Genomic DNA, 25,344 nt, shown 5'->3' on the forward strand with positions numbered 1-25,344 from the left:
CAGTGAATGTCCTTATTGCATACATAAAAAATTGAAGGCGCGCCCCTGTTCCTTGCGCTCTTCGCTCTTCGCGGCGCGCGGAGCAATATATCGACGGTGAAACTACCAAACCACGTATCTCGTTTGCGGTGTTTAAAAATCTACGCTCACATTTTATTTTTTTGAAGTAGACCAAATCAATATCATTCCTTGAAATTTTCACGGAATTTTCTCCACACAAAGAGGAAAAATCACAGAAATTTTCAAGACTGGATGTTAAGTAGTTTCTCATTTAAAAAATAAAGTATGACAGGAAGTCTGCGACGTCGCAAACCGAGATACGTGGTTTGGTAGTTTCACCGACGATATGGTTTCATCTCCAGCGGTTCGACTGTTCTACTGTTGCCTGGAACTTGCAGAGGCCAGCGGGTGAATGTTTGAATCGCAATTGAATGACCTCAATCGATAAAAAGCATTACTAAGATAGGGATGTATCGATCAGGATCATTCAATTGCGATTCAATAATCCACCCGCTGGCCTCTGCAAGTTCCACGCAAAAAGTCGATCGAGCCGTTGCACCGTTGCTTGTATTCTACGTATAAATTTGGCCACAACGAATCATTTTCATCTTGCATAGCCATGACGAGAAATAAATCGTCGTGAGGCAAGTCGTTTGCTGACAATATGAGTTGGTGATACTGTGGACTTACAAGAAACTTCCGTAAACACCTCCAATTCATGAGAATAGTCAATTACTCGATCCAGTAAATATATTTAAGGAACGTGTTCTACATCGAAATCCTTTATCAAAGCATGTGTGACTTTTAACACCCTACGGGAAAAGTCAACTATTATCTCTAAGACTGAAGTTCTAAAAGTTTTGCTAATTCTTCAAAAGTAAAATTTATAAATGTGTCAGTGTTTTTTTTTTTTTTTTTTTTTTTTTTTTTTTTTTTTTTTTTTTTTTTTTTTTTTTTCTTGTTAAATTGTGCATATTTTAAGAACCATTTAGACACAAGTCATTTCTGGAGAATTGCCATTAACCAAAAATTGTGAATTATTCAATAAAATCAATGAGTTTAGACAAATTCGTCATGATGAATGTTTGTTTTTCGCTCTAACTGCGACGATAACAGGAGAGCATTCGAAGCGCCTTCAAATTTGAGATATACAAACCTTTATACGAGGTATTAGAATAGCGAGGGAACAGACTTCATACGTTTAGAGGGGAACCAACCTAAATAATCTCAAGCTCAAAACACGCAGTGACACGTAACGAGTAACCAAGTAAAAATTAGTAAAAACCTTATCAGTCAGAGAGAGTGAGGAAGATTGCTTTTTACCGATAGATTTTCCTTAATCGATAAAAAACTTTTAATAGAAAAAGAGGCAAACAATATGTTTACATGCAATAGATTTTTAGTAAAATTTATCCCTGTGCGGTATCCACTCTGAGTTCATTCTTGTAGTTCTCTCCTCGCCCTACAGAGAGCGATACCTAAGGCCAAACTGTTGCTTTTTACAGTTTTAGTTCTCAACGTTCACCATAGAGAGCGGATTGCGAGGTCAAAACTGTTGCTGAGACGAGCTTCCGTTGTTTTCAAATCTACAACAAATGCTTCATCACATACTACAGATGATAACATTTACATTCAAATTTTTCAGACGAATCACCATTCATTCACGCTAGAAGGAAAAAGTGTCAGTTTCCATCTTCCTCACTTAGCAATTTAATTGAAGTTTTTCACACCCGTTCTCTCAAAACTAACAAAGGGTGTGAGGAATTTCTGCATCATCCCAAAATTCTCAAAAAAGTAAACCATTTTTCGTCGATGTATGGAGACCAAAATAAATTTACCATCGGTCGTTTGGTGAACTGACCATACTTTCCTTTATCCGTTTTAACATTTTATCAGCTTATTTGGTAGGTTGCAAGGTTGATCATAATCTTGGAGTTTATGCTCAAATGCAACAAAATATTTTGGTAAAACGTTTTAAACTTGCAAATAATGAAAAGAAAATAATAACTGTAAGAGAGTTTCTGGGTAATAAAATTTTCACATCGTCCAATCATAAACTATGCGATGATACTTGCATCCTTCTCTCACTCCCTGCAACATCGCTTGCCTTATTATCCAAAATTCTCATAGCTCGCAAAAATATGTAGATTCCGCCCAAAAATTAGACTTCAGAGCCAAGCTGTTGGTAAACATTCGATGAAAATTAGAAGACCGAATAGAATACTTTTATTGTATTTAATTTATACTTAGTTTCCTTTGAAAATAATTTAGCTGTAAGATGATTCATTTTCTTCCGAGTTGTAATTGAAACTGTACGATCTCAGCCGCATTAGTCATGCGTTATACAAGCAAATGAAATGGGATCTTTTTCTTAACATGTCATAAATTTATACGGGCCTTTCGGGCTGAAATGAATCAAAACTGATGGCATTGTCCTTCACCCAGGGCTCAATCTTTTTTGGCACTGACTCGAATATCCCTTGGCAGTGTGAAATATTCTGTACAGGCAAAACTACTTGCCACTTTGATCAGAGTTCAAAGCATTAGCAATGGCCGTTTACAAGGCCGATGAAATATCCTATTAAACGTGGCAACCTCCGTCATACTTGAGCGTGCATTATTCACAACCCCACTTGTTACATGCAGCGGGATGAATATGGGGCCCGGGCCCGGGAACGGCTGCGCGGACAGGAATCGATCGGGGTGAGCGACAGAGCCCTCTCACGGAAAAGCACACAAGTTCTCGTTCGTGCGGTGCTTCTCGATTTTACATGGAGCCAGCCTCCTTCTCGCAGTAATCATGTGAATCAGGTGCCTCGGATCAACGATTATCTCGACCGTACCCACTTTGAGACTCCAATATCCTTTCCTAGACTCAGATCTACCCCTGGAATCTTGGTAAGTTTGATTCTTCCGCTCCGCTCATATCGGAATCATCACTTCCTAGTGACTGTCATTTGATGTGAGAGCCAGGAAGTATCTGAGAAAATGGCTCACACACCCACGCATTTTGCGGAGGGATGACATACTTGGAGGTCTAAACAGCTTTAAACTCATGTATTTGGTGTTATGAATTGTGACGGTTTTAAAGTGTGTCAACTATGTTTTTTTTGTCGAGAAATCAAACTTTTTGAGGATCTTTTTGGACTGAGACAGTCGGCTGCATTGATCAGCAAATGCTCTCATAAAAACTGTGCGTATTCATCCACATCCTTGTCATCGGGAAAAACATCAATCCTAACGATCACTTTGAAATATTCGCATTAATTTAAGAGTCTAAAGTTCAGTAATGTCAAATGCTGCTGTCTGCGTCAAAACGCCGTGACTTCATCCCGAATTTCGCATGTTTCCTCAACGCATACTACTCTATTACGAGGGATAACTCATTAGCCACAAGTCTTCATTTTGAGTTCCTGATAGTATGCTGGCGTTGACTTGAAAAAATGAATAATGATTATTCGTTGCTTCTGTTGTAAAAAAGCATCTTATCAAAAATAAAAAAATGAAAAAATGTTAAATAAAGACACGCCGTTTTTACGTTGAACCACAGAGTTTGATTTTATCTTTCTTGGCTCATACTTGTATCAAAGTATGTTTTCACGTTGATAACCCATATTCTACCCTCTAAAGATCTTTCATGAAATGATTGGTGCTTTATAAGCGTAGTTGTGGTTTTCTTTGCAAAACTTGTCAACTCCTTTTGGTAAACCAAAAATTCCATTTTCTGAGAAAATAATCCCTGGTATGAAGCAAAATATTAGAATCAAGCCCTGATACACGTGTTTTTGAGGTCCTGTTAAACTTGTGATGATGTTTGGCATGTTTTCGAAATTTTTGTCATTTTAAAAAGTACTTTGACTCCGAAAACCCTACTATCCAATAAGTTCTCTTACACTCAACTATTTTTCTAAAGTATTACGATAAAATTCAGAAATTCTGATTTAGCAATGGACTGTTCCACAGACCATTATTTCATTGCACAAACTATTTCATTTGGCGGCTAATTTAAGAGAAGATAAATTAGCAATTTTATTTACTTAACGAAGAGAAGACTTTTAAATGAACAAAGAAGAAAAACTAACCGAAAGAAAGCGTAACACATAAAAATATTTAAATATTGGTGACAAAATTTGGTAGTAAAAAGATAAGTACAGTGTGAACTAGTGAGCCCAACGAGAGAAATCTTTCGGCTTTTCTCAATAGTTCTTTACATTACCTAATGTTTAGAGAACTGTTAATTAGGAGTGCCTGTGTATTACAATTCATACGTCGGATTAAAACGTATAGTTTACGTAGGTAACTGTACACTTAATTCAGAATCGCTTCGTTGAAAATTCCTCGTCCTGCGTTTGTGGTTAGAAATCCACCCTCATACTTTGTGTATCTACAACTGTTTGGGATAATGTAAACCTACCCTCGAGAGGAGAAAGACAAGGAGGTCCTGTTTGATGTCTAAAAATACCGGGCATAGCGTCTGAAAAAGGCTTTTATTTGACAAAGAGATTTGTCTTAGTTGATAATTTTCAAAAAATACGATACAGGAAAAAAGCGATGTTCATTCAGTGCGCTGCCTCCTTACCTGTCTAACTTGCGTGCCAACGTTCCTGCTTCATGCATGAAATAAATCTGTGCAGAAAGGAGACATTAATTTTTAGTAAAGTATTGTGCATTTATTAATTTACTTAGTCAATTATATTACTTGCCTCCTACGTATACTGCCGATTAAAAAAGTCCGACACTTGACTGACTAGCTTCGAGTAAGAAGTCAGGGACCGAAGAGAATGGTCTGCGGCTGTTGTGAGATACGTAGCACAAGTTACTGCGCCTTCAATTTTGTGGTTACGCGACACGGACAGGCAAGGGGTACGAATAGTTGCATCCTGACGTTTGCATTAACATTACGCTTTTGTCACTCAAAACATCAACGCTTTTGTCACTTCTGTCACAACAAACGGCAGCTATACCTCATTCTAATAAAGGTGTCTATTTTAATGTCCCAAAATGACATGATGGGGATAAGATGACGGGTTGGTTTTCATACAAAAAGGTTAATGAAAATGAAAAAGAAAGGAAAAAGAACAAAAATGCTTCAAAATATGAAACACTTTGAGGAGAAAGATAGGACAAAAGAGGCCAACAAAAAGTTGACAGTTAGTAAATCCAAAAAATGCATTTTAATGGGCTCAATTCTCAAATAGGGAGACTTAAAGCACTGGCAAAAGTATTTCTGATCCAGAACAAGATTTTCATCCTTTCTTGAAAAAAGGATTTGGATTATTTTACAAGACAGCCGATTAATCACAATACGACACAATAGTAAATGATCCTTTTTCACATGTGTTAATGTAATTTACGACGAAGAGAACTACGATTTCTCTCCACTCTTGGTGCTATTTCCAGTTAAGAAAACTTACATTCCACGAACAGACTCCAAACATACTTTCGTAGCACATTTATAGGAAAATAAGTTATTCTGATAACTATCCATGGACCTTTAATTTACATAACAACCGTAGCAGCGGTAAAATTACGAGGAAATCATCTTTCTATATCTGTATTGATCTCTCTTCTCAAGGTGTTAATGACTTCATTTTGTTAAAGCAACTTTAAATCAACGTATTTACTAACCATACATATTCATACACACACGTATGGATATATTGCAGGCAGTTTTATTCGTAGGTAAATTCTATTTTTGCTCGTGCACATTGTACTTTTTTTCGCAAATGATTACCTAAGTTAAAATAAAACATCACCTTAATGTTCAAATGATTTTCAAAGTTACAAAAAGATCTTCAATAATCATCATGGTAGCTGTTGCCGGATTACTCTACGGCACATTGCAGTTTTATTACATGGAAGTTTGCTTATTCTGACACAGGTAAATAAACAATAAAGAACCATAACATGATCTGGTAACACTGTGTGTGAGCATTCGAACATAATGATGATGCTCAATAATAACTAAAGTTTATATTTTCTTGGAAACAGTTCGATAATGTAACTTCAACGTATCTCGATTTGCGGCGCGGTGTTTCAGACTTCCTGTCATGCTTCATTTTTTATATGGAAAACTCAGTTGTTATTTTTTGAAATTTTCATTAATTTTTCTTCTTCTTATAAAAAATATTCTGTGGAAACTTACTCAAGCCATGGTGCTGGTTCGGTTTCCTTTTAACGTATAAATAGGAGCGGAGAATTTGCCGCAACCGAGATACGCAGTTTTGCAGTTTCACTCGAGTTCTTTTTTAGGCACATGTTTCTATATTCGTTTTTGTATTTTCGTATTGTCGTATTTTTGACCTAAACAATTCGATACATCAAACGCTAGTCCGTTCGATCTTTACTCTTCTAAACATGAATCGCCTCATTAAAATGATTTAAAATAACAGAAACTTATCGAATGAGAAATCCGTTTGAGTCGATCTATTTTGAGTCCTCAGTCTGTGCTTGCGATGGCGCAGAGATAAATATGTGTGGGTTTCTCTGAATCCCGGCCCTTCGAGAACCAAATGAGGAATGTATTGTTTCCAATAATACAACTCTTGGGAATGCCTCACCGAAGAAATCGAAACTTTACTTTAATACTCGTTGACTTGAAAGAACTTGATTCCGCTCCGCAAATCAAATTGACTTTTCTGAAAATAGAATTATTATTGAGAATCGATGAGGGGGAAATGAACGAATAAAATAACTTTGCGAAGCGCACTTTTTCACTTCAAATTAATCTAAATTTAATACATAAGTTATTTTTTCGATTTTCCACGGAAAATTTTCCGCTAATTCTCCTCCAATTAACTCGACCAAGTTTACATAGGGAGTAAACATAAGGTGATTCAAAATGAACGTCATGTATTACTGAAGTGAATTCGCGGGTCAGCATGTTTTATAGCATAACATTTTTTTTTTCAAAAACCGCGCTCTTTAAGATGCAGCTCCTCATTCCTACTGAAAATACTAGTAGAAAACTTGTCCCCCTTTCATTACATAGCATTGATATGAGGTAACGTATTTTTAGACTTTTTTTTAAATTTTTTTACACCTTTATTAATGGACAAAATGTATTTTTCAAAAAGAGATGGCTTGGAGGTCACTCATTAAAGTGAGATCAATTTTAGCCCCTAAAATTTTTAAACTCAATATTTAACCTCTCTTAGCACTTCCAAGTTTGCAGACTTTCTGTTTGTTGTTTGATCAAATTTTTTTTTTTTTTTTTTTTTTTTTTTTTTTTTTTTTTTTTTTTTTTTTTATTTCCAGGCACTCAGGAGCAAATTAAAGATGATATCCATAACATGGCTGAGTACCCGGTAAAAATGACCTTTGGCCTGCTTCTCCTACTCGTTTTGCTTTACTCAATAGGTACGTTGATTCAAATTTCTGATTTATCTTCCCTTGCAGCAAATTTAATCATGTTCATATCTCTTCGTTGTTATTTATAACTGCATTTTATTTATCTATTTTTTCTTTGTTTCTTTTTATGTCGAGAATCAATCCAAAATTTTCAAACGAGGATTATTTTTATGATTGGCTAATGTGCTTCTAGCATTGGACAAATAAGCCCAGGCTACTTACAAATGAGATTATGTAGAATAGAAAATAAAAAAATTACCCCTCTAAAGTACTGAAGCCTTGACATGGTGTTAAATATAGTGCATGCCTAGCCTACTGGTAAACCAGGCATGTTTAGCTTAACGACAGCATACAATTGACAAGAAACATTGTTAAAAAATTAGTAACAATTGATAAATTTCTGCCATTTCCTTGGAATTTTGAAAGTAGAAAAAAATTAATTTTGAAAACTATTATTAGTACCAGGTGCCTTTGGCCGCTACGCTGCCGACAACCAATGCGGAAGAAAACAACATACGTAAAAAGTCGTAGAACAACCGTGTTCAAGTTATCTCGGAGATTAATTGAATCAAATACCGTCAATGTTTTATTTTTGATCAATGTTTTTAAAAGAATACACACTGTTATTCTGCTGAGTTTCAGCAAATTTTCCTGAGTGATTTAAAATAGATAAAAGAAAATTTGACTTAAAACGCATAATATCCGAAATCTAAGCTCAGATTCGGCTTCCTCGTGAAAAATCGATGCAATTTCATGTATCATATGTCACCATATCATGAAGGAAAGAGATTAACGTAGGCGTGTAGATTCTAACATATCAGTCCGACGTGGCAACATGGGTGATTCGGAGTGGGTCAGCTGATGAGTAAGAAGAAGTTTGTTTTCTCGGAAACGGACGAACCAAATGCTTGACGCAGGCGCCTGGCGGCGTAGCTCAAACGTTTGAATTCTGTGCCTACTTCCGCATACCGGCCGGCTTTGATAAAATCTTTACGCCTATGATTACCCTCTTTTCTTTATGCTATGGTAACATATGATACATGAAATAGCATCGATTTTTCATGAGGAAGCCGAATCTGAGCTTTGATTTTGGGTATGATGCTTTTCAAGTTGAATTTTCTGAGTTTGAAAATTTAAGACGGCGGACGTAGCCTGAATGATACATCGGCTCCCATTCCATCGATTAAATTCGAATTTTTAGTCTAATTTCGAAAATTCAAAAAACCAAGGTGGCGGGCGTGGCCCAAAACGCTATCTCGGTCCCTGCATGCTCGTCGGATTTTCGTAAAACTTGGTGCCGAGGGGAGGAGGGGGGGAGGAAAGAAATTTTCAAACACTGCAATCGATATGTCGCAGGCAAATACTAAAATTAGGCATGTTTTCAAATGCCTAGGCAAATAGTCAAATACTAGGGGGCTATGCCCCCTGACCGCTACGCGGTCCAACCCCCTGAAGGCGTTCCGCGCCATCCATGGGCCGCTTCGCGGCCCTATTTTTAGCTCCTATCATTGTTAGTTTTATTTTTCCCCTTAAAAATTACGATATGAGGTATACTTTACTTTTAGAATGAAATAATTTTTGGTTTTGATGAATATTTTAGTTCTTTTAATCCGTTTTTTTTAAATCAGTGAAAAATTTAACATCATCCGCGTTTCTGAATTGTTGTAATAAATGCCCTTTAATTATCATTAGAACCGAGCAGAGTCAAGAATAATTAATTGCGCGAAGTCATATAGTTTTGCGGCGACTTTACCGTCGCCCGAGCCAGGGACGGGAAAAGGAGTACGCTCCACGAACATATAATTACAGGCTGATCAGTCACACAAGGTGGGTTGAATATGAATTCTTGAAAATTTATCAACATACTTTCCGTAATCAGTCCATATCTGATTGCTTTCTTTGGTGAGGTGACTCAATGTTGGTAAAGCGTAAAAAATTGACGGGGCAGACTACTAACAAAATACTTTAATTGAGTTATCTGAGATGGTGACCTTCATAATCAACAAGTTTATAATTTGCACTAACGCATTCTTTAGTTCAATGAGCCCACTTAACCGAGTAGCATCAACCAAAAACAAGATAGGTGAAGCGCAAGCGCACTCTTTGGTGCAATGAGTCAACTTGATGGAGCAGTTTACCATCAATTTTGTCTCGGTGAACAGATTTGTAATAGCTAGTAGCAACTAATTGAAAATGATTGATTTCTCTAAAGACGTTGTGGACAATACAATGCCGTTGGTTATTCTACCAATTTTTTCATGTACACGGCACCAACTTTTAATTAACAAAACCAAGATGGTTATCCGCGCACAGTCATTTTTTTCGGTATAGGCATTTTATTCTGTAAGACAACCGACATTACAGTAACATGAGTTGCCTGACAGGAATTCCAACACCATTGAAAGTGTTGTAATTGGAACTAAGTAAACGGGGCATACGTGCAGTAAAAGTTTCGAAAATAGGTTCCTCGCCCGTTGGGATGTCACCTCACCAAATTTTAATCACTTTAGATTCTCGATGAAGAGCAATTGAACGTATTCATCCTAAAAGGAACTACGTCGCACACAGACCCTATGCACATAGTTCCTTTTAGCATAAATACGTCCAATTATGTATCCTTGGGCCTAATTTTGCAATTTTACTTGTCCGACTAGTCAGTCGTTCATGCTCGGTAAGGATGCGGCCATCAGTGATGTGTGAGAGAGAAAAAAAACTCTCTTAGCATTTAAAACTCCTATAAATAATGGTGGCAACACTGCCAGAGTTTTAAACTTTGACTCTACACCGAAGTAATGCGATTAAATGCAGTAGGTGAACTATCCCATAATGTGTAAAAGCCGGGCATTGCAACTTCGGGAGCTTCCGGCGGGCTTAAAAATGGATTTTGAACACAGTTGGTGGCAAAATCCTATCTTCTCGTGCGCTTTTTCGACGATTCGTCAATTAAACTGAACATTCTACCCCTTCAAGAGGCTTATACCACAGCGCCCCTCCAAAAACCACCGAAAGAGCCATCTCACCGGAAAACAAGTCAAATAAAAATTTCAGTGTATTAAGATCATGTTGCCAAAGAATTGCAGTTTTAAATCACCAAATGATCGTTCACCGCTTGATCATTAAGCGACCCACGTATTTATATTACTGAAGATAAGAAACCTGCAACGTTTCAGCAATCATTACCTATTTTGAAACAAATTTGTCATTTTCCACGCCTTAATAGTTAACGCCCTCATTAGTTCCTCCTTCCTTCAGTGAGATTACAATGATTCCTTTTTGAAAAAGATAGAATCCGCCTTGACAAATTTATCGATACTTTCCCAAAACTTTAACTGACCGCGTGGTCATGATTCAAGACAGCACCCCAGACAGATATTTTGCTCTCGTGATTCCACATAGAAAGGACTTGCGTTCCCGAATCCTATGTATTCCCAGAGATTAATTAAACTATGCCTCACCAGCCGCAAATAATGAGCTATACGATAATTTAGTGATTGTTACATTCGGAGGAATTACGTAGAGCTCATCGTTGGCTACTTAAAAATAGTGAAAAAGGTTTCACTTTGTTCCTCTCTTTTTCACGCCGACTGTGTTATGTATTTCCAAGGATTGGAGTAAGGGAACACTTAATTGGAAAGTTAGGTCAAAGCGCTCGCGGTTTCGTCAATCGAAAGTTCGCATTGACACTAATTCTAGGAAACAGAATATGACAGCATAAGCGGCATTCAGAGATCAATCATTTTATTTTCCTCGAAACAAAGAGAATTCTAATCGGGAAAGTATTGTCCAAGCCATATTTTTCGTGGAGGAATTCAGCCCTCATTACTGATTGGTTGTGCCATTCTTAGGCTTTTGTAGGATTAAGATTTCAGAACTTATGCGAACAGAGGAAAAGTTTTTCACGCTGTGAGAATTTACCAAGTTACAGTTTCAGATGAAAGTTCCCAGAAATCTTTCAAAAACCTTTCATTCATTTTTCTTTTGTGAAAAGTGTCTGCTATCAACATGAATCATCAAGTCATCCAGCACGAGTTAATTTAAATTGGACCAAGTTTAACAGAAGGGAACCAAGTCACATGAGCTATTGCCAAGTTTAACTGGGCAATTAAATATTTTACGAGAGAAAGTTTTTTCGTATTTCTTTGAAAATTATGAGGAATTTGCTTCGTGCCATGGAGAATTTTCACTGAAATTTGCACGAAAATCCGCGCAACCGTTTTCATGTAAAAAATTAAATTGCCCAATTCAATTCGGCAATAGCTGATGTGGCTTGGTCCCTTTCTGTTTAACGCGGTCCAATTGGTCTTTAGAATCACTATGGCCCTCGAACCAATTGTATTTTGGCAGCGCCTTTCATATCATTTTCCCTGCAAATCCGCGCTTCAGCTGAGTTGTAGGCGGGGCAAATGTGTAGGCTCGGAATGTTGTTCTTTAAAAAAAAAAAATTAAACCGAAAAACCTTTTTTCCACGCTTCAAGTTGATATCAATATCAAGTCGATTTTCAAAAAGAAGCTGTTTTTTGCTCATCCTATAGGCCAGCTTTTCCTCATGAAGTCGTATCTTTTTGTAACGCTCTCGAAAAGGGATTAAAAGTAAAAAAAGTTGTTTCCGGAAAATAGCATTTTCGAGCAACACTTTAAAGAGACGTGGCCAGCAGGGACTTGAAAAAATGGACGTTGTTCTGAGGAAAACGTTATTTCGAGAAACGTTATAACGTGATGCGACCGTAGTTCCACCTATGAATATATGGTGTAAATACATATGGGTCCAAGGGCAGCAAGTGTATATTCCTTTGAAAGGGTCCCAGGATCACCCCGGTTGCAATCAACATAAGTATGAATGTCCATATTGACAACAACGTGACCAGCGGGTTTCTTGAGAGTCGACAACGCCAGGCATCAACCACTCTTACGTATCCAAAAGAACCGATACATCCATCGATTCTATTTGAAACAGCAGGCGACCTCGCTAATAAACGATACTCCAAAAAGGAGAAAAATGGATGGGAATCAATATTACCGAGTTGCGATAGTCGTTACTCTCCCTGAGCGCGCCTTCATCGGTTTGGATACGCAACACGCATCACCGCCGAGCTGGAAGAGTTGCATTAAAGCTTTGCTTCTGATAAATGTGGACTTTTGCAGGCGTTCTGGGAAGCAATGCTGCGGCGAGTGATACTTACAAGCGGATCGGATTCAGGCATCATGCAGCCGAGTTGCAACGGACCCAGCTCGGGGCGAGGGCGGGGGCGGGGGGCGACGCTGAACCTGACGCGCCTCCGGATCCTGATCAGGAGCGCCCGCTGGGCACCGACGCTGACCCCGACGCCACCTCGCCGCTCAACTCCCGCGCACATGCCCCGCTGGACACCGTCAGATTCCCCAGACTCAGTGAGTATTTTCGCAAGGTATTTAAAAAAAAAAAAAAAAAATCATTGAAGACAAGCCTCCTCTCCTGCGTACGAGCTTACCAGCGCACCTCCCCGTCTGTAACTGCGTATGTGCGTAAAGTACTGCCGTGGTAAGGAAGAACGCCGCATGAACTTGCCAAATTTCCTTTGATGGAATTTTTATTTTTGCGGGAAAATATGGATATTTTTCCTTAAATTTTTCAGGAACTTCAGATCAAAAAACGGACACAATTCTGAGAAAAATTATAAGAAAAATATTCCTAAGTTTAGCAGGAAATTTGTGTGTTATCGAAGCATACTTGGCAAGGCCTGAACGTTCATTTGGCGTGAGTCCTGAGCACGGCAGAATACGTATCATACTCTACTGAATGAAAGCATAAGAGTATCGCGTAACGCTCAGTGCCGAGTGCGCTAATAGCGCTTCGGGGACACGCCCCTTGGCCATAAGTCTATAGGCACAGCTCCTAGTTTTTTTAAAAAGAAAATTTGAGAATTTAAATTTTCCATCAAATGTATGCCACTTAAACCACATGGCTTACGCCTCTTTGCGTGAAAAAAAAAAAAAAAAAAAAAAAAAAAAAAAAAAAAAAAAAATAGTTCAATTTACCAACCGTAAATCAGGTTTGTCGAAGAGGAGTTAGTAAAAGATCCAGTATAAATTATGCTACTTTCAATTTTTTTTATGATTTTAGTTGTTTGAATGCATCCTCTTTCTCCTTTACTAAAAATTAAAGGAAAAAGAAGAAATAAGAGCGAGAGAAATCTAATGCTTCAAAGTGAACGGAATCATGTAGAAAAAAGATAAATGGCAGTTGCAAGATTGATACTTTAGGTTGACCGGCATGATTTAACCCTCACATTTAAAAAAAGTATCATATTTGATTGCGTAAATTTACCTAGCACTCTCGTCAATCTATCTTTGACTCCATGTACCCGGGGTTTGGTTTACTTTTGTTCACGCGTTATTAATTGAACTTTGGCTCCCTCTGCAGACAAGGAGGGGGATGATGACGGACGTGACAAACCGAGAGTCAGCTCACCCGGTGATCGGCAACCGAAGGAAAGAACAGGCGGGGCTGTCTACGAAGAAGAACAACATCGAGAAGATTATCTCCAACGAAAATACCCCGACGAAGTCCTCTCTGGTAAGACGAAAACTTGATTTTATAACAATTAGAATAAAGCCGTTAACTTTAGAAATAGTTCATTTCAACAAGATGTGGAAGGTTCACAAAGTAAAATTGCCAATTTTTCAGACAAATGAACGTTATAAAGTTCCAACTGGCAATTTTACTCGGGAATCTTTGACGGGAAAATTGTACCAAGTTTTCTTCTGATCATACGAATTTTCCCTTGCAAATTGAATTTCAACCAAGAGACTCATGGGCATTTCAAAATTTCATTGAATATTTCCCGGATTTCATGCAAAAATCAGAACAATTTTAGGCAAAAATCGCACAAATGAATGTTTGTTAAAATAAATGACTGTTAATTTGGCAACCTTGGCGTGGTTACTTTCCCTTCGCTCGGAGACGACAATATGATTGTAAAACAATGAATTCTCTACGTTAATTCCACAAATTTGAAAGGAGAATAAGTATCTCTTCCTGGTAAGCGACGAAACGTGCATCAAGTTATACGATTTATCAAAACGTTCTCGATATCACGACGCTCTTTGGTTTCCATTGTAGATTCACCTTAATTAAGATCCAAACGATTGAGTTATCGATAAGGGCCATTTTTGGGCCCACTCATGCTAAATCTCCTCAACTCTACGTTTTTTTGTGCATCGAACGTCCATATTTTACGGAGGAGATCAGGTTTTGATAATTTTTGGTCTCTCTTCGGGTCTAAAACCGGCCCTAACACGGGTCTGAAGGCTGATTTTGGCAAAACATCCCCATTCCTTGGCATTCAACCACATATTCACCGAACCTACATTGTTCGCCAAAATCAGTCACTAGACCCATGTTTAGGCCGATAATAGACCCAAAGAGAGACCAAAATTAAGCGAACCTTGCATTTTGTAAAATGTATACTTTCAATGGGCAAAACATCGTAAAAAATATAGCAACCTCAATCTTGACGCTTTGGTTTAGCTATGCAAAACGTTTACGTTTTGAACAATGAATGGTGGGAAAGGAACAATGGTCGATTGAGAAGTCTGCCAAAACCGTTGAATGCACGATTAGACTCACGCAGGGTATTGTTTTTCTTGTGACCGGGTAATTCAAATTTCCTTTAACTAATTTTCGATAAAAATGTTCATATCTCAGCCATAGAGTACATAGAGTCGTAATGTAAATGGGAGAGCTGGCGCCATGTTCTGCTCGACGAATTCCGAGCCCGGTGTGCGCCGAGTTCGGGTCACTTTTTCGATACATTTTCGATCCAAAATGGCGGTGTGGAATACGTGGTAATTCCTATCTCCTTTGTTGTTGTTGTTGTTGTTGTTGTTGTCATCGGATGGCCGGGTACCCGTGTATCGCAAACAATCGATTATGTATCGATAAAGTGACCCGGCGTCACACAGGAGTCTCGGAATTCGGGACATGGAAAATGCTTAAAAGTGGCGCCAGCTCTCCCACTTACATTACGACTCTATGTACTCTATGATCTCAGCTAGAAGTTAATTTTAGTAGTTTTCGTTGTGCGAAAAACTCGGGTGAAGAATCATGTATGAGAGTGCAAATTCGTACCTTGTTTAATGGTCCATACAATCTAACCCAGAGAACTTTTCGAACTTTTCTTGGAAAAAATATTTTATAGGGAGAAACGAGGCAACGTTGAAATGCCCATCCGGCGTTGAGAGACAACATGGGCCTTTTAAGGCCTGTGTTCGATGCCGCGATTATTCTAACGCGAGTTCGAATAATCGCGCCAAGTATGGTGCGGCCGGCGTTAAACGCATATTAGCGCCTACAAGACGGCATGAATACTTCTCGCATTGCGTTATTGCGGTGCACTCGGCGAGTTGATATGGAATGTATACTATTCGCGACTCACGTAGAGTATTGTGTTTCTTGTGACCGGGCAATTCAAATTTCCGTAACCAAAGTACACGGAAAAAAAATGATATCGCTGATTTAATAATCTTGTAGTTTAAAAAAAAAAAGTATACCACATGTTTCAATGTAGATTTTACAATACAAAAATGCTAATTCAAGCATCCCCGTGGTTAACTGCTTTCCACTATTGAAAAATATACATTTGAGACTTTTCGGACATATTTTTTAAGAATTTAAATGATAATCGGCAATGGATTTTTTCCATGTAAAATAAAAACATTATATCAGAGTTAGGAGCCGGTTTCAGTAATTTTTAGTTGAAGAATCGTGTTGGACGTGAAATGGTTAGGTGCGATGTATGAGAATACTTGTAATAGTACTTTGTTTAGTTGTCCATTGAAGATTTGTGTTTTCAGGGATGGACACGTTGCCCGGCTTGGAAGAGGCGCGGTGGCGAGAGCGGGGTTCAGGAGGAGGCGGTGGCGGGGGCGGGGGGTACCGCGTGGTGGCGGGTCACCCGTGCGGGGGGCTCTGCCGGAAGGGGGAGTTCATGTGCCGGGAGTCGTGCGCCTGCATCCCCTCGGCGTGGCGCTGCGACGCCGAGCCGGACTGCGACCGCGGCGAGGACGAGCGGGACTGCCACGGCATCGAGTGCGACCCCCAAGGCGGCTGGCTCCGCTGCCCCAACACCGAGAAGTGCGTCCTCCGCCAGTGGCTCTGCGACGGTCAAGACGACTGTGGCGACTTCTCCGACGAGACACACTGCAATGGTTAGTACACCCACCTTCCATCATATTCAAGCACACTACTCCCGAGCCAAGGAAAAACGCCGCGCCGCACTATGGTCCGAATAGCCGGTTTAAGCGGCAATAAATCGAAAAAGTGAAGTTTGGAAAAAGTTAGATTTTAAGAGGTAGATCGATAGTACATACTGTAGAGAAGACTCCTGTAAAATTTCACTTCGATTAAAGCACTAATAAAGATGTGACAAGCCTGGGAAGTGCGGCGCGCGGAGCACTTTATGAGTGCGATTCCAGTTACCGAGCGGCAGTGCTGTGTTTAAGGGCTTGTTTTCGTCGTTTCACCGTACCTGAAAGTGTTTGGGCACTTGATTCACAAAATACAAGATAAGTTTAAAATGTTTTATGCTGAAACTATTCTTTTTTATCATATCTAATGCTCTAGATTAACCCTTAGACATAGTCAGTTTTATCAATAAAATCGCAGAAGTAGGACCCAAAAAATATACTTAGCACCTCTGAGCACCTCGTAATTTTACTCGGAAGTTATTGTCATGACTCTAGACTATCTTTTAGTCTAGTGGCAGAACCATAGTCCACCATAGCCTCAAGTTATTTCTCATGAAAAATGACGTTTTCGCGTTTCTTATCACTTACTACAATTAGCTATCATATGCCATTGACGATGACTTTTATCATGTTCCATTGTCATATTCTAGCAAATCGAATGCATTAGAGCCTAAATCTGCCCAGGCAGAATAATACGAGTTGATGGGGTTGATCGGGACCAATTGAAACTTTGTGCTCAAGAACAGCAAAGAATCGCCTCGAGAGGCTACTTTGAGGCCCCGTAAAAGTTTTTTTTTTGACGTTTTAAGTGTTTCAAACATATAATCTATCAGTGTAGATATATGTTAGCATAAGTTTAGCTTGGCAGACGAAAACAAGTCTAAACGGTTGATCGGTGGGACTTGAAAGTAAGGCTCCCGAGCAATGAAATTGTCTTAGGAAGCCACTTTGAGGTCCCGTAAACGTTTTTTTTTTTACGTTTACCCATGTTTCAAACAAATAATCTATCAAAATGGATATATTTAAGCTTAAGTTTCGCTTGGCAGACGAAAACAAGTTCAAACGGCTGATCGGTGGGACTTGAAAGTAGGCCTCTGGAGCCATGAAACGTAGAAGTATTATCCTGAGCTGTCTTTTTCAAGTTCCCTTGATAGTAGTGTTTGACGAGGCTCTACTTTTAGCTTCTTATAGTCCATCCAATGTAAAATTAATTTTTAAACTTATAAAAAAAAAAAAAAAATTCTACCGAGAATCGAACCCGGGACATCAAGAAGATGAGTGAGACGCGATGCCAATTGCTCCACCGCTTCAACTCGGATTATGACCTCAATTTAAGGTTTGTGAACAAATTATTACCACAGTTATATAAAGTATAAAAATGTTAAAAATGGATTTTTCCTGAAGAATATTAGCATTTTTGCACTCAGCGACCCTAAAAACCCCTGAAAACTCATGTTGCGAGGTTTAAACATACGTATCTGATTTAATGCCGCTTAAACCGGCTATTCGGACCATAGTGCGCCGTGTCAACTCTTAGCCCTTGCCAAATTTCAATTGATCAAACACGGGTATCCTCCGAAACTTATGTAGATTTTTCTCCAACTTTTCAGATAATCTTCTTCACAATTTCACTTATGGTTCCTGAAAAATGTCAAGGAAAAATATTCATAACTTTCCTCAAAAATGAAGCATCTTTACTCTAATAAAATCATTTTTAAGACGCTCGATGGACGGGGTGAGGAAGGGGAGTAATAATAAGACGATCGATGGGCAGGAGTGAGGAAGGGGAGTTCAAAGCTAAGAGTTTTAATAGAGTGGGTCTTTACTTTTATTTTATTGAGGGGAATTTGGCAACTCTCGGATGTTCATACGCCATTCATCCTCAGCATTGCAGAGCACTTGAGACGTCCTAATGAATGCTCGCTCGGCATTTTGCCTTACAGAGGCGATGGGAAATTTGCAGTAGTCTTAAATTTTGTACATGCTATCTTTAAATTGAAAGTACCATTTTTAAATGTAAAATTTACAAAATTTCAGACACCTGCAAAGTCTTCATTGCGCTCGTAAGGCAGAAAACCGTACAAGCATTCAAACTTTATCTTATTTACCGCGACAAATACTTCTGAGAAAGATATATATGAGGGATGGAATTCTTTCAAAGTTTACAAATACACGAGCATACTTCATGAAATAATTTCTCTAAGAAATTAGAAGATAACTAGGGGGCTATGCCTCTTGGCCGCAACGCGGCCACACCCCCGGAGGGAGTTTCGCACTCTCTTAGGCCCGCTTCGACAACAGAAAGACCAAAAGAAAATGAAAAGATTTTCAAAGCGTTACCAGATATGCAAAAGGAGGTCTCGGAGCTTATAGTATAAATGAATCACTAACTTCGAAAAGGGCACATGTCCAGAAAACCAAATTGTTCAGGAGACACAAAAAACTGTTTATTTCGTGGTAGATATTTTTTCGGAAAGTCGTTAAGTTTAAAAAAATATCTACCACGAAATAAACAGTTTTTTGTGTCTCCTGAACAGTTTGGTTTTCCGGACATGTGCCCTTTTTGTATTTAGTGATTCAGATAGATTGTCTGCTAACACGGAAGAAAAATCAAAAGTTTTCAAGTAATAATTACAATTACAGAGCGATCGGACTAGCACCGAGTCAACGTTGAGTTGTGAAAAATTCACGTCATTATCTGTGGCTTGGCATGTTTCGTGAGTTATGGGTTGATTTGTCTTTTAAATCTACGGAAAAGGATCAATAAAGAGGTTGTTTGCAACGAACACTTTATAATAATAGATTCCTTACCATAGCTTCAAATGTGGAAATATCGATTATCGATCATTCCTACCTCGCCACTGGTCATTTTATAAACTCGTCGGCACGCAAAATCACACCTCCAGGAGGCAATACCACGCAGTAACTGCGCAACGCCACAATGATTTGTGATGTGCGTGTATTCAAAACTCCTTCAACTTCGTAGCTATGCAATTTGATCTCCGAGGAGTTAAAATAGTTGCTCGATGTGAAAGTATGTATACGGCTACGGCGCAGCGCGATTAAATAAAACTGCCGGCTATTAAGTCGCGAGTAACCGGATTCTCTCAAAATGTCTTCACACTTCACTTTGTCGAGTTTGGGATTCGAGTCCTCCGGGATTTGATATAAACGCTCATAATCATGAGTGTGGGGAGCTTTGCGATATATTGATTGATCTGCCGTTTAAGCCCATGGAAAAGTATCGGTAAAACGGATGTTCAGAACGAATACCTTAACAATCGATTCTTTACCACACATTCGAATGAGGGAATATCGATAATTGATTATTCACGCCTCGTCACTACTCATAAGCAGTGACCAGGCAGTGCCATTAATAAGTTTGACAAACTGGTTTGTAAGGCCGCAAGTTATAGCGCGTTCTAAAAACTCCTTCAATTTCATAGCTATGGGCCGTAGCAATAGTGCCGAATTGTTCTAAAAAACCACCTCACACTAATTCCTCAATCAAAATTAATTGAATCGGCTTATGTTCGACGGGCGTTAGTCCAGAAAATCATGAGCCCTGGCTTTCGTTTATCTCACATCTTGGACTTCCGCCTCTATGAAAAAAACTGATTAAGCGCTACGGAGAGAATGTTTTTCTCTCCGGAGAAATTAGTTGGTGTTCTGGAGAAAAGTATATTCTCTTCCCAGCAATAACTCATCGTTCCGAAAAGACAATATTTTTCTCCGGAGCACTATAACTAACTTCCTCGGAGAGAAAAAAATTCTCTCCCTAGCAAAAAATATTTTTCCCCGGAACACTAACTAATTTCTCCGGAGAGAAAATAATTCTCTCTGTAGCACTATGTAATTATTGACCCGGAGAGAAAATTCGTTTGCAGTGTCAAAAAAACTTCGCTTTTATTTTATTTTATTGAGGGAGAACAAATCAATATCATTCCTTAAAGTTTTCACAGAGTTTTTTCGCACAGAGAAGACAGTTCAAGTAAGTTAGTCCGATATTTTTGGTACATTGGTTTCACCGTCGTATTATCATCATCGCATGTTTCAAAATTTCTGCTCCTATTCAATTTTTCCGGGGACTAATACGCCAACTTTGTATTGTTTGAAATTTATACAGAACTAGGGGGTATGCCTCCTAGCCGCTACGAGACCCAACCCCCAGAGGGCGCTTCCCGCTCTTTTAAGCCCCCTTTGACAAAAGAACGACCAAAAAAAATGCAAAGATTTTCATACCGACTCTTATTTATCCAATCATCCTATGGCCGGGAGCGATTGGACCAATAAGAATCGTATGAAAAAAATCGTCATTTATTTCAAACTTCAAGCCAAGACTTAAACGAAACGGAACGGAGCGTTTTATTGCTTCTGGATAAGTAAAGGAGCATACCTTCAATTCACTTACTTTACCAATTACTAACAGAACAAGATTCACCATTTCTCGCTCTCTTCAATTTCCCGTTTAATTTCAAATGTTGCCCCTCTTTCTGAGCTCCCTGATCTCTACTCTTATGTAAAAAAGAAAAACTTGGGTACTATTTCCAAAATCTGATTAGAACGGGCTCATCTGGAGACAATCACCTGTCGATGACCGCAAATATCATGGCAGTAGGCCTAACAGAACGCTCAAACGAACTTTGACAAAAAATAAAACTTTACATCGTTTAAATGGGAGAATTCGCAACTTCACCACGTAATATAAAAAATCCTGGGTCGGTCATATTTTCAAAATTTCAATATAGCGGGCTCGTCTAGAGGCAATTGCCTAACGATAACCGTAAAAATCATAAAAATCGGCCCAGAAGAACGCTGAACCTTAGCGTTAGCAGATATGTAAATTTATGAGGTCTCGGTGCTTATAGTATTGATAATCGATGGGTATCTGAGGATTTTGTTAGTTGCATATGAAATTATTTAGAGAAATTTATTTGCTCATTCCGCACTCTTCATTGATACATCGAAGAGAGCGAGAGACAGCAATAAGTCATACTTACTTAGAGGGTAAAATGAGACCGTCCTTCCATATAACGATTGATCCGTTACGTCACAAAGCTCATTCCATTCAAGAAGAACAGTTTTATCTCACTCCATTTTTGGGTATAAGATCGCGTCGCATGCTCGTCTCTCTAAAGAAGTAGAGCAGAAAGTAGCAAAAATTCTCCGAATTAAAGGCTAAGCAAGTGATTTCCTCCCAGAGAGCACCTGAGCACACGTATTTTTCCCCTGTGTATTTCCGAGTATTACAAGGCCGGAAGCAGTGACTTGCTAGCATTTCTGGGTATTCGCGTTTGTGCTCTTTTAAGAGCAATGACATTTTTTTAAGCATTGTTCCAAGACTCCCCCTCAGATATTGCAGAGATCTCATGTAGATGTAATGAGACTCTTACGGAAAAAAGGACCTTAGAGACGATTTATTTTTAGGAGAGAATTTTTGTCACGCTTGGTCAAAAATAGATTTTGAATTGTTGACATAAAGCACTCAGCGTCCTCCTTATTCCCTCAAACAAGGAGTTATGCCTGTTTTAGTATACTAGGGGGCCCTGCCCCCTGACCGCTGCGGCCCAACCCCCGGGAGGGCGCCCTCAGGCCCGCTTCGCGGGCCCTATACGCATGTGTATACGCAAAAATGTTCTTCCATTTTAATACACCATTTGGTGTTCGAGCTGCATCGATTTCAAAATTTTTGACGTAACACTCAGATTTGTAAATGATGAGGAATGGATGGATATACATAATTTCACAGTCCCCTTACTGGAGAAATTTCCATTTATAAAGTTATTTTTAAATACTTAATTTAAACAAAAAAAATCGGATTTCGACCATTAAGAGTTAATAATATTTGGTCCGTCCCGACGCGACGCGGCGCGCCGCTAAAATCGCCGCAAAGGGAGGACTGCACGTCATAATCCTTGACTCTCTGTCCCGTTTTTACCACCATTTTAATGAAAGTGTATCCCTGAATTGTAACGATTCAGAATCTCGGATTGGGTTTATAAAATTCATTTTTTTAAAATGAGGTATGAAACGAGCGAAAATATTGCGTCAAAATTTCCGGCGACAGAAGAAAATCCGCGGAAATTCTTTAGAAAAACTGTATTTGCCGTTCGTAACAAGAATGATTAAAAATAAGACATTATTTGAGGTCTGCAACGTTGCAGTCGGAGCTTAATACGCTTCCTTACGCGTATGGGAAAGGATATTTGAACTCATTCAAGGCAGGCGCAGTGATACGACTATTCGACCACGTGTGTAAGCATGTTGCTGCCAGCCGGATTGAAGGCGCGCCACACTCCAGCAATTACTCGGGTTCCGTCCCTTGCGATCTCCCTGGCAGGCGCGCCGCTAAAATCGCCGCAAAGAAAGGACTGCACGTCATTATCGTTGACTCTCTGTCCTGTTTTTACCACGATTTGAGTGAAAGTGTATCCCTGAATTGTAACGATTCAGAATCTCGGATTGGAATTAAATAATTCATGTTTCAAAATGAAGTATGAAACGAGTGAAAAAATTGCATTTAAATTTCCGGCGACTGAAGAAAATCCGCGGAAATTCTTTAGAAAAACTGTATTTGCCTTTCGTAACAAGTCGTAACATTATTTAAAGTCTGCAATGTTGCAGTCGGAGCTAAATACGCTTCCTTACGCAGGTAGGAAAGGATATTTGAACTCATTCACGGCAGGCGCAGTGATACGACTATTCGACCACGGGTGTAAGCATGTTGCTGCCAGCCGGATTGAAGGCGCGCCACACTCAGCGATTACTCGGGTCCCTACCGTGCGATCTCCCTGGCTGGCGCGCCGCTAAAATCGCCGCAAAGGGAGGACTGCACGTCATTATCCTTGACTCTCTGTCCCGTTTTTACCACGATTCGAGTGACAGTGTATCCCTGAATTGTAACGATTCAGAATCTCGGATTGGGATTAAAAAATTCATTTTTTTTTAAAATGAGGAATGAAACGAGCGAAAATATTGCATTTAAATTTCCGGCGACTGAAGAAAATCCGCGGAAATTCTTTAGAAAAACTGTATTTGCCTTTCGTAACAAGAATGATTAAAAATAAGAAATTATTTGAGGTCTGCAACGTTGCAGTCGGAGCTAAATACGCTTCCTTACGCGCGACGCGACGCAGCGCCTGCCTTTTAGCGGCTCTGGTGCTTGCACTAGAGCTGCTATTCCGGACGGTCCCAGCTGGGGAGTATCAATGGACCATGTTACATTGGAGAGACCGCGCGTTGGTTGATGGGAATCGGCGCCATTTTCGACTATGCACCTTGTCATGACTTTATTTTATTGCATATTGTTTTATTGTTAGCCAATGCTATGTTGTGTAGTGTATTTTTAGAATCATGGTGATACAGTCAATAATTCAAAACTTGTCTGTGCTTTAATCTCGTGATGGAAAAAATGTACTTTACGTTCAAAATTTCAAATTTTGAATTTTAAAGTTTTCGCGGTTTTTTGGAAGAATGCAGTGGTTGGAGCTTCCTAGGCAAATTACTCGATATCAGCTGATAGCAAACAAAGGTTACCAAGGAAACCATGTGTCTAGGCCCTCATTCTTGACTACAACTACCGTCGCCAGAGCCGCTTTCCGACGCGAATGCGTTGGAGCTTACTGCTTGTTTACTTTGTATCTGCTGTTTATCTGCTGTATAAATATTGATAGAAATTCAGCAATCAAGTAAATTGACCAATGCCACAAATCGAAGCCGGAAGAATGCAGGAAAAATTGAGTTAAACCGTATACCTTGGACCTTGAACCTTGAGCGATGCACCGTTCCTCAATTCTTCGAATGAGGAGCCCTTCACGAGCTTTTCCATTGTTTTTTTTGTTTATTCGAGTCACTCAGGTAGAATCCCACAGCTTGACGTTTCTAGCGGAAACGACATATCTCTCACGCTAATAACATTGGACTTAAGTGACATGAGCTTTAAAAGCTCTACAACATTAAAAGTTCGGGGTTCCATAATTTTTTGCACATCTACATCTACTACAGATGACATACATGTAAAGATCATCCTTATCGGTCCGGCAGTTCGTCAGAAATAGTGCTTCCAAGATTTTGCTTGTAGCTGTATAATATAGATTTTCGTTTGAATAAAGAACACGTTACAGAGATGCATTTTAACGACAATTTTGAGCCCTAAATTCAACTTATTAAACGTTTAGGGATGTAATAACAAGAAAGACACAGAGCAATTCTTGGACATGTCGAGAAAATCATTAAGGCTATTCTTTTGTAAAAATAATATATGTAAAAATAAATTTGGCAATAAGTAATATTCTTGGTTCTTGACTAAGAAACCCTTTAGAGAAACGATGCTTCTATGGATGTATGAGTACCCTCATAAGGGCAAAGAAATATGTTTAATGTACTCCAATGTGTGTGAAAACAGGTAAAAAAGCGAACTGCTCAAAGGTTGAGTTCGAGTGCGGAAACGGCCTGTGTGTGCCACACCTATGGCTTTGCGACGGCGTCAACGATTGCCGAGATTTCTCCGACGAATTTAACTGCACAAAAACACGGTAAGTACGAACGACTTGAGCATAAAAGCAATAATGTGCGAAGATGGAAAAAGAGGATTAAACAAAAGATAAATTGGCGAGAACCAGTTGCGAGGCGTGAATAATCGATTATCAATATTTCCCCATTTGAAGCTATGGTAAAGAATCGATACGTGTTCGTTGCAAACACTTTGTTTATCGATCTTTTTTCCATAGAGTTAAATGGTGGATCAATGGATATATTGCAATCAAAGCA

At 39.1% G+C, this 25,344-nt stretch overlaps 1 protein-coding gene across 1 annotated transcript in view; it reads left to right on the plus strand.

The window, feature by feature from the left end:
* Positions 1-967: 967 nt before the first annotated feature.
* Positions 968-25,344, plus strand: part of Lrp4 (LDL receptor related protein 4) — a 63,405-nt gene continuing 39,028 nt past the window's right edge. The window contains exons 1-6 of the mRNA XM_072299110.1: positions 968-2,898; positions 7,258-7,359; positions 12,493-12,738; positions 13,751-13,903; positions 16,183-16,536; positions 24,980-25,109. Coding sequence (XP_072155211.1) covers positions 7,293-7,359; positions 12,493-12,738; positions 13,751-13,903; positions 16,183-16,536; positions 24,980-25,109 — 950 coding nt within the window. The 5' untranslated portion in view covers positions 968-2,898; positions 7,258-7,292. The remainder of the gene's footprint in view (positions 2,899-7,257; positions 7,360-12,492; positions 12,739-13,750; positions 13,904-16,182; positions 16,537-24,979; positions 25,110-25,344) is intronic.

The sequence above is a fragment of the Bemisia tabaci genome, chromosome 4 (genome assembly GCF_918797505.1).
Source record: "Bemisia tabaci chromosome 4, PGI_BMITA_v3".
Lineage (NCBI taxonomy): Eukaryota > Metazoa > Arthropoda > Insecta > Hemiptera > Aleyrodidae > Bemisia > Bemisia tabaci.